This window comes from Nannospalax galili, unplaced genomic scaffold, assembly GCF_000622305.1.
Source record: "Nannospalax galili isolate Female #2095 unplaced genomic scaffold, S.galili_v1.0 scaffold300, whole genome shotgun sequence".
NCBI classification, from domain to species: domain Eukaryota; kingdom Metazoa; phylum Chordata; class Mammalia; order Rodentia; family Spalacidae; genus Nannospalax; species Nannospalax galili.
This window is the reverse complement of record NW_008347322.1, coordinates 3,185,786-3,195,602: the sequence shown is the minus strand read 5'-3', so window position 1 is coordinate 3,195,602 and position 9,817 is coordinate 3,185,786. Positions and strand designations below refer to the sequence as shown.

Genomic DNA, 9,817 nt, shown 5'->3' with positions numbered 1-9,817 from the left:
CTTCCTGTTAGGGTTTCCATCTCAAGGTGTTTTAATGTATTCATTTTGTTTGTCTATTTCAAAAGTGTTTTGGTTTAAAAATGATAAACCACATTCTCAACAAAGAGAATATAATTAAATACTTCCCATGTGGGTCTGGGCTCCAACTCAGGTCATCAGGTCCAGCAGTGAAAGCCTTTACCCACTGAGCCATCGCCCTAGCCTTTTGAGGTAGGACCTCACTCTGTGACCCAGGCTGGTCTTGAACTTGGAGCAATCCTGCCTCAGCCTGCCCAGTGCTGGGACCACAGGGCTTGTTGGTCTTTTGTCTTGAAGAATGGTCACACTGACCTAGTTCTCAGCTTTGCAGATGATCTGGGGTTGTGCCCTGGGTGCTGTGACTCCAAAGCTTTGTAGTCCTGTTTCCTGGCACTTGATGTCTTCTTGGGCGGCTTTCAATCTGGTTCCTCCTAGCCAACAAGGAGTAATTTCATCTGTGTGTGGCTCCTTGCCCCCCTCCCCAAGGGCAAAGGAACCCAATGGTGGCCCAGCTCACACACAGTGCTCAAGCAGTCCCTTCTCCAATTTACAGCCCAGGATCGCCCTCCCTTTCTTCTGGGGTGGGTCCTGGATCCTAGGGTCAGAAGGACAGGCAGTCCCAGTTCAGCCCCAGTTCTGCCCGACAGGAGGCTAGAGCTGAGTTGGGAGGGAGCAGGAGGTAGAGCCTGCCTGCTGTTCCTTCCAGTGATACAGGGCACTTTTGTATTTAGTTGTAAACTTTTCCATTGTTATTTTTCTTTGTCTATCCTTTTCCTTCCAGGGGTGGCTACAGGTCAGCCTCCCTCCTCTGAAAGAGCCAGCCACCTTGCTTCTTGGTACAGGGTCTCTCACTGGCCTAGAGCAAATCCCTTAGGCCAGGCGGGCTGGTCAGCCCCAGGATCCTCTTCTCTACTTGGCCCAAGAGCCACTATCCCAAGCTGGCACCACCTCCCCTGGCTGTTAAAGTGGGTTCTGGGCATTGAACTCAGATCCTGGTGTTTCCACAGGAAGCACACTACCTATCCCCATCACGGCCATCTCTAAGTAAGGTCATGTCTTGGCTGTGACTGTCACCCTCCTTTTTAGAAGGCTGAGCAGACCCGTACCACTGAGCCCCCTTTCCAGCCCTGGTGTCATAAAGAGACGAGCTTGTGGTCTGTGTCCCTGAGGCCAGAGCAAGAGATTCGGGGGGTGAACCTCCGAGGAAGTTCACGCCTGTGTCCTCTGCCATCCTGGCTGCCCTGAGGTCCTCCCATAAAGAGACGAGCTTGTGGTCTGTGTCCCTGAGGCCAGAGCAAGAGATTCAGGGGGTGAACCTCCGAGGAAGTTCACACCTGTGTCCTCTGCCATCCTGGCTGCCCTGAGGTCCTCCCCGGGTCCCCTGCGCTGGGAGCAGCTAGGCTGGAGGATCTGCTCTAGGCTAGAGGATCTGCTCTAGGCTGGAGGGAGGATCTGCTCTAGGCTGGAGAGAGGATCTGCTCTAGGCTGGAGGGAGGATCTGCTCTAGGCTGGAGGATCTGCTCCCGGTGCTCAGCATCTGCCTGGTCTTCAGGATCCTGCATGGCCCGTGGGTCTCTCCAGGGCTCACAGTCCTGCCTTCTTCCTGCCCAGGTCCTGACACCAAGGGGGGCGACAGCCCTGCAGCCCCTGAGGACCCCGCAGCCGCCGACACACGGAGCCCCGCGCTCCCCGGGCTCCCGCAGCTCCCCCGGCGCCCGCAGCTCCTGGATGAGGATCCGGGGCCAGGCGAAGCAGGGGCTGTGGCCGCAGAGGACAGGGAGGGGACGCCCGGGAACCCCGAGCCTGTGGCGGGCCAGGCGGGGCCCGAACCCAAGGCCGCCAGCACCGCACCACCCATCGGCTTTGTGGGCGAGCCCCCGCCCTACGCCCCGCCAGACCCCAAGGCGGTGGCGCTGCTCTACCCGCCCTTCCCGCAGGTGCCTGTGCTCTTCCAACCTGCGGCCTCAACCGCTGCACTCTACCCGCCGCCCGGCCAGCTCTTCGGGCAGCCCAGCGCATCCGGAGCTGCCTTCCCATTCCCCGCGGTGAGCCTGACCACCCCACCCATGGGACAAGCGGGTTCTGAAGGATGTGTAGGAGCCATCCAGGAGAGGGCAGGATGCGTAGGCTGCAGCATGGCCAAGCCGGCGGTCAGTTAGGGCGAGGATGGATGGTTTGATGGAGGAAGTGCGTCTTAGGTGATGGGCCGATTGGAAAAATAGCCAGGCCGGGTGTGTGGCGCAGGCCTTTAGTCTCAATGCTTTGGAGACAGAGGCAGGTGGTGGATCCCTTGAGTTCCAGACCAGCCTGGTCTACATAGTGAGTTCCAGGACAGCTGGGGCTACAGGGAGACCCTGTCTCAAAAAGACAAAAAAGAAAACAACAAAAAAAAGCAAATCCAAAACTGAATCAGGATCAGGTGGAGTAATGGTGCGCACCTGTCATCCTAGCACTTAGAAGTTGGAGGCAGGAAGGTCAGAAGTTCAAGGTCATCCTCAACTACATAGTGAGCTGGAGGTCAGCCTGGGCTACATGAAACTCTCAAAAAAAATGTACTTTTTTTTTTTTTGGCTTCAAACTCATAGAGATCCGCCTGCCTCTGCCTCCCAAGTGCTGGGATTCAGTTTTCTTAAGAAGCAAAAGCCCTGGGCTGCCAGAGGAGGAGAGTTTGGAGGTGCCCAGGAGGGGCAGCTCCCTGGCAGATAAGGGTATTGTGGTGCCCTGGGCTAGGCAGTGTGTACAGGGCAGAACCGAGGGGACTCCTGGGGCTTTGTAGGGTGTGTGTGAGGACCTGCTATCCTTGGAGGAGAAGGTGGGTTGGAGTGAAACTTCCCTGGTTCCTCACCTGCTGGCTCTGCCCCACAGTATGGCAGCCCTGTGGCTGGTGGTCCTGTGCCCACACCAGTAGAGCACAGACCCCTGCCTAAGGACTTCATGATGGAGTCGGTCCTGGTGACCCTGTTCTGTTGCCTGCTCACTGGGCTCATCGCCATCGTCTACTCCCACGAGGTAGGTGACAGGAGTGGCACAGCCCCTTGAATGCAGCCTCTGCCCCGTGGGGATGTGTAGAGGCCTCACCCAGCAACCTGGTGCCATCTCTTGTGGGACCTGGCCCTTCTTGTATGGGGTTTTTCCTTTCCTCTCCTGTCTGTGACCCTCACCACTAAGAGTCTGTTCTGGAATTCTGGAACGTTCTAAAACAATAAAATGTGAATGACTGTTGAGGCCCAGTGGTAGGGGTGTTTTAGCAGCCTGAGGACTGCACATCTAGGCAACGATTGATCTACCTGGTCCTCTCATACCCTGCATTCTCCCAGCATGCATCTGTTCATCTGTCCACCACACCATCTACCCACCCTCTCTGCATCAGCCGTCTACTCCACCACCTCTTGTCTCCTTGGTTCACCTGTCTTTTCTCCTTCTCCATCTCTGTTCATCCTTTTTTTTTTTGGTCTTTTTGAGACAGGGTCTCCCCGTAGCCCCATCTGTCCTGGAACTCACTATGTAGACCAGGCTGGCCTTGAACTCCAGAGATCCACCTGCCTCTGCCTCCCGAGTGCTGGGATTAAAGGCGTGCGCCACCCTGCCTGGCTCATCCTTTTATTTACACACCTCTCCATCTTCACCCCTCCATCCATGCATCTCATTAGCATCTCTCCTTCCTCCCTCCCTCCCTCCCCATTTCCATGGATTATCATCATTCTGATGGGCAGAAGGCAGGCCTCTGGAGCTTGTGCTCCCTAGTCACAGCCTGGCCTTGTTCTGAGGATCAAGCCCCTGGCCATCCAGAGCCAGGACTAAGGGGAGCCTTTGGCTCTGGGCAGCTCAGGGGTGGGACTGTAACTTCTGGCTCTGTTAGCAGCTGGATGATCTAGGGAAGGTCATGCAATGCTACTGAGCTTTTGTTTCCTCATCTGCAACGTGGAATGCCATGAGCCCCCCAAAGGCTGCCGTGAGGTGGCAGAAATGAGGACATTCCTCTGTGCTAGAGGGACCTCCACTCTGGCGCCCCTATAAGCTGAGGGCCTGGTGGGTCCCTGACCTTGGGTGTCAGTTTTTTGGCCTATGGCATGGGTCTGGCCCTGAAGGTGTGCTGGTAGGGGACGGAGGGGACTCCTGGTTCACTCACCCCACCTCGGTCCCCTGTCTTCGTTTCAGACCCGAGCAGCCCTGGGCAGGGGGCACCTGGCCCAGGCTGAGGAGGCCTCGAGGAAGGCCCGCTCACTTGTGCTCTTCAGCCTGCTCTTCGGGGTCTTTGTGTCTACCAGCTGGGTCATCTATGTGGTGGTGGCCCTTTATCTGCCCTGAGGCCCAGGAATTTCAGGCCAGATCTTGCCCTTCCCGTGGACTCTGTTCCTGCTGTGGCCAGCAGCTGCCCACATGGGGCAAAGGAGAAGTGGGCTCTGTAGCCCATAGCAGGCTGTGACTGGGTCCTCTGAGGCCTCGAGCAGGACACTGATTTGATGGACCAAGGCCCATACAGCCCAGAAGTCCTTCTGGGATGCCTGCCTTCACTTTTGCTCCTAGAAGACTACAGAAGACTGATGCCCTCACGATCTTGGGAGTCATCTGGAAGGACATGACCCTCCAGTCAACAAGAGTGCAGAGCTCCCGGTGCCCACTTCAGAGGACTCTGCAGCTTTGTGTCTGAGTGCAGCTGAACCCAGACCTGCCCCGCCCTGCCCTGAGCCACCCCAGATACGGGCACTCCAGCTCTTCTTAGACACAATGCCTGTATCCTAAGACCCACTTTTCTGGAAACTTCCTTATTTTCTCCTTATTGCCTCTGGCTTCTGCTGACCACCTGATTGAGGCTTTTAGCTTCTGGCCTCCCCATCCCCAGCTTCTTGCTCATTTTCTCTTTACCTTTATTGCCCCAAAATAGGTCAGCTGAGGGGCTCAGGGTGTGTAGTGCTTATCTCACATGCACAAAGCCCTGGGTTTCTATCCCCAGCACTGTATATGTGGGGTGCCTGGTACATGCCTGGAATCCCAGCACTTGAGTGGAAGGATCAGAAATTCAAGATCATTGGCTAGAGCTGGAGGCCACCCTGGGCTACGTGAGTCTCATGTAGGATAAGCTGGGTGTCCAGTCAGGGAAGACTGTTTGTGGACTGGGGAACACTTTCAGGTCAGACCACCCCAAATGCTGCCTACAGAGACAAGCAGCTGCCCTCCCATTATGTGCCCTTGGGTCACATCCAGCTGGCTGTGGTCTTGGGAAAGACTCCATTGCCAGGGAGTTATCCAAGGGAGGAGGGAGGAGGGTACCCGGTTGAACCTGAAAACTACATGCAGCGCCCATCAAGCCGGGCCTTTCTTTTGGGTGGCTGCCACTGTTCACTGCCCTCGCACCAGGCACGCCATCCTCTGGAGACTGGAAGTCGGTAGTGAGCAGGGTGGAGATCTGGGAACGTTCCAGAATCAAGAACTTCAACATCAAAATGCATTGTAGCCACAAAGAGGAGGCGAGCATTTCAGGGGACTGGTAGATGCCCAAAAGAGGTACCTGACCACATCCAACCGCCACACTGTTCTCCCTTTGGAAGTCTGGAAGCCTGGAAGCTTCTTGGACTCGAGTGAATTGCCTGGGATCGAGCTGCAAAGGCAGATATGGGTTCTATAGCCCCAGTCAGAAGCTCTGCGCGGCCAGGGAGCTCTCTGCTGCTGCAGGACACCTCAGGTGGAGATTCAATGCCATTGTTAAAGAGCATCTGCACCAAGACCTTACCTTTAACCCTCCAGCATCTCTTCCTCAACACTGCTGGGAAGTTCAGCTAAGACAAAACAAGTGGAGTCTGCAGTACAGAAACCAGAAGAGATGGAACGCTGCACTATACAATGAATATACACCAATTAAAAAAGGGAGCCGCTGAGCTGGCTCAGTGGGAGAAGCACTTGCTGCCAAGCTTGACAACCTAAGCTTAATTCCTGGGACCCACATGATGGAAGGAGAGAACCAACTCTCAAAAGCTGCCCTCTGACCTCCACATGAATGCCCCCGACCCCACAAAACAAAAATTTTAAATGTAATAAAAAGTGAAAAGCAAGCTGGGTATGCTGTGCCTTTCCCCCTGGCACTCTGGAAGCAGAGGCAGGTGGATCTCTACGAGATCAAGACCAGCCTGATCTACATATTGAGTTTCAGGGCAGCCAGGGCTACAGGGAGACTCTGTCTCAAAACAAACAAAAAATAACCATAGCCTGTGTGGTACATGCCTTTAATCCCAGCACTCAGGGGGCAGAGTCAAGCAGATCTCTTGAGTTTGAGGCCAGCCTGGTCTACATATTGAGTTCTAGGCCTGTGAAGGCTACATAATGAGACTGTTTCAAAAAACAAAAAAAATTCAACTGGGGCTGGAGAGATGGCTCAGCAGTTAAGAGCACTGGCTGCTCTTGCAGAGGACCTGGGTTCAATTCCCAGCACCCACATGGTGGCTAACAACTGTAACTCCAGTTCCAGGGGAACTGATGCTGCCTTCTGACTTCTGCATTGCACAACATGGGTGCACTTACATACACGCAGGCAATACACTCACATAAATTAAAAATAACAAAAATATTTAAAAAATCTAATATGGAAAAGTATGCAAGAAAAGATTTAACGAGAGGACTTCCTTCACCGAATACTGAAGGCTGTCATAGGGAATTTGAGGTGACTCAGTGGGTAAGAGTGCTTGCTATCTGAACCTGGAGACCTGACTTTGCTCCCTTGAACCTGCATAAAGGTGGAAGGAGTGAACCAGATCCACAAAGTTGTCCTCCGCCCGTCACATGTATGCTATGGCACACGTTCCCTCCCCTATCATGCACTGACACACAGTTATAAAACTGTAAAAAAATATCCTGCTAGTGCCACAGAGGTCAGTGAAAAATGCAGTGTCTAGAAAATGTTCTAGATGTGCGAAGAGCTAGCTTCTGACAAAATAGCATTTTAGTTGACCGAAAGATGCCTGGGATTGGGATGGCACAGTGGGTAAAGTACTTGCCATGCAAGCATGAGGACCTGAATCTGGATCCCCAGCACCCACATACAAAGCACTATAAGGACGTGTGCCTCTAATACTAGCATAGGGGAGTTGGAGATGGGCAGATTCCTGGAGCTCTTTGACCACCCAGCTGGCCTAGCTGAACTGATGAACTCCAGGTTTGGTGAGGCCCTGTCTCAAAAAAATTAGGTGGAGGGGTTGGAGAGATGGCTCAATGGTTAAGAGCACTCACATGACAGCCAACAATCCATAACTCCAGTTTCAAGGGATCTGACACCCTCTGCTGACCTCTGCAGGCTTTGCATGATATGGGTGTATTTTACATGCAGGCAATACGCTCATACACATAGAAAAAAAAAATGAACGATCTCTGAGTTCAAGGCCAGCCTGGTCTACATAATGAGTTCCAAGCCAGTTGGGGCTACAGGGAGACCCTGTTTCAAACAGACTTCAAAAAGAATCAGTAAAAGTAAAAAAAATATAAGGTGGAGAGTGAGGAAGACATGTCAGTTCTGGCCTCCACAGACACAGACATCTAGGCGTCTGCATAACACCCCCAAAGATTGAGGTTTTTGTCTTGGAGACAGGGTCTCCCTGTAGTCCCAGCTGACCTGAACTCACTATGTAGCCCAGACTGGCCTTGAACTCACAGAGATCTGCCTGCCTCTGCTTCCCAAGTGCTGGGATTAAAGGTGTGCACCACCTTGCCCAGCTCAGCCTTTTTTTAGGTCTTTAAAAATATTTCCCTCTGGGGAGCTGGAGAGATGGCTCAGCGGTTAAGAACACTGGTTGTTCTTGCAGAAGACCCAGGTTTGAATCCCAGCACCCACATGGCAGCTAACAACTGTCCATAAATCCAGTCCCAGAGGATCCAACTCTTCTGACTCTTCTGACCTCCTCAGGCATTGCATGACAGGGGTGCACTTACCTACATGCAGGCAATACACAAATACACATAAAAAAAAAAAAATTTCCCTCTATAAGAAAAAATGAAAAAAAAAAAATTCCCTCCATGTAATGGTTTGTTTTCCATGTGGAACGTAGCAAATTTCATCAGCACCTCCAGATTTTATGTATTATAGATGGACTTGCCCCTCTTCTCTCATTTTTGCTACTTGTTAGTCTACGGAAAAAAAAATGTTTTTTAAACACTACTAATTTTGTATTTAGCAGTCTTTGCAAATTCACTTTTTTTTTTTTTTTTTTTTTTTTGAGACAGGGTCTCATATATAGCACTGGCTGGCCTGGATTCGCTATGGAGACCAGGCTGGCCTTGAACTCACAGAGATCCACCTGCCTCTGCCTCCTGAGTGCTGGGATTAAAGGCGTGCCACCATGCCTGGCTTTCTTCTTTTTATTTTATGTGTATTAGCGTATTGCCTGCATGTGAGTGCACCCGTGTCGTGCAATGCCGTTGGAGATTAGAGGGCATCAGTTACAGACAGTTGTTAGCCACCATGTGGGTGCTGGGAATTGAACCCTGGTCCTCTGCAAGAACAGCCAGTGTTCTTAACTCCTGTGCCACCTCTGCAGCCCTGGTTTTCTATTCTGAATTCGGTATCTGGGCTTTGTTGGTCACATCACAAGGACGAGCAGAGTGTGGTGGCACATGCACTCAGTCCCAGCACTCAGGAGGCAGAGGCAGGTGAATCTCTAGGCCAGCTGGGCCTACAGGGATAGCCTGTCTCTCAAAAAGACCAAAAAAAAAAATTGTGGATGGTGTTTCCCTTTTTAATTTGGCAGAATAATGTGTACCTTTCTTTTTTTTAAGCTTCTTTTTAGTTTCTGTGTATGAGTGTCAGTGCCTGCATGTAAGTGCACCCATGTTGTACAGTTTTAGTTTCTATGTATGAGTGTCAGTGCCTGCATGTAAGTGCACCCATGTTGTACAGTTTTAGTTTCTGTGTATGAGTGTCAGTGCCTGCATGTAAGTGCACCCATGTTGTACAGTTTTAGTTTCTGTGTATGAGTGTCAGTGCCTGCATGTAAGTGCACCCATGTTGTACAGTTTTAGTTTCTGTGTATGAGTGTCAGTGCCTGCATGTAAGTGCACCCATGTTGTACAGTTTTAGTTTCTGTGTATGAGTGTCAGTGCCTGCATGTAAGTGCACCCATGTTGTACAGTTTTAGTTTCTGTGTATGAGTGTCAGTGCCTGCATGTAAGTGCACCCATGTTGTACAGTTTTAGTTTCTGTGTATGAGTGTCAGTGCCTGCATGTAAGTGCACCCATGTTGTACAGTTTTAGTTTCTGTGTATGAGTGTCAGTGCCTGCATGTAAGTGCACCCATGTTGTACAGTTTTAGTTTCTATGTATGAGTGTCAGTGCCTGCATGTAAGTGCACCCATGTTGTACAGTTTTAGTTTCTATGTATGAGTGTCAGTGCCTGCATGTAAGTGCACCCATGTTGTACAGTTTTAGTTTCTGTATATGAGTGTCAGTGCCTGCATGTAAGTGCACCCATGTTGTACAGTGCCTGGGGAAGACAGGAGGCCGTCAGATTCCCTGGAACTGGAGTTAAGAGACTTGCTGGATTCAAACTCAGGTGTTCTACAAGAGCAGCCAGTGCTCTTCACTGCGGAGCCACCTCTCCAGCCCCAGTATCTTAAATATGTTAGAGCTTCTTACCAGTTCATAATTATCCATTTCTCTTGTAGTTCTATTAACTCTTGCTGTACAGACTTTGAGGCTGTGTAACTGGCTAGATACATAGATTTAGGCATTGGCATTGGAATCTTTACATTGAGGTAAGTTCTTTTTTTATAAAATGCTCCTTTGCAAGTCTTTACCTTTACCTATCTAACGGATGTG

At 51.4% G+C, this 9,817-nt stretch overlaps 1 protein-coding gene across 1 annotated transcript in view; it reads left to right on the top strand.

Annotated features, from left to right (window-relative positions):
• The window catches only part of Prrt1b (proline rich transmembrane protein 1B), an 11,488-nt gene extending 5,524 nt beyond the window's left edge, over window positions 1-5,964 (top strand). The window contains exons 3-5 of the mRNA XM_008844026.2: window positions 1,630-2,063; window positions 2,884-3,027; window positions 4,177-5,964. Of these exons, the coding sequence (XP_008842248.1) occupies window positions 1,630-2,063; window positions 2,884-3,027; window positions 4,177-4,326 (728 nt within the window). The 3' untranslated portion in view covers window positions 4,327-5,964. The remainder of the gene's footprint in view (window positions 1-1,629; window positions 2,064-2,883; window positions 3,028-4,176) is intronic.
• The last annotated feature ends 3,853 nt before the right edge of the window (window positions 5,965-9,817 follow it).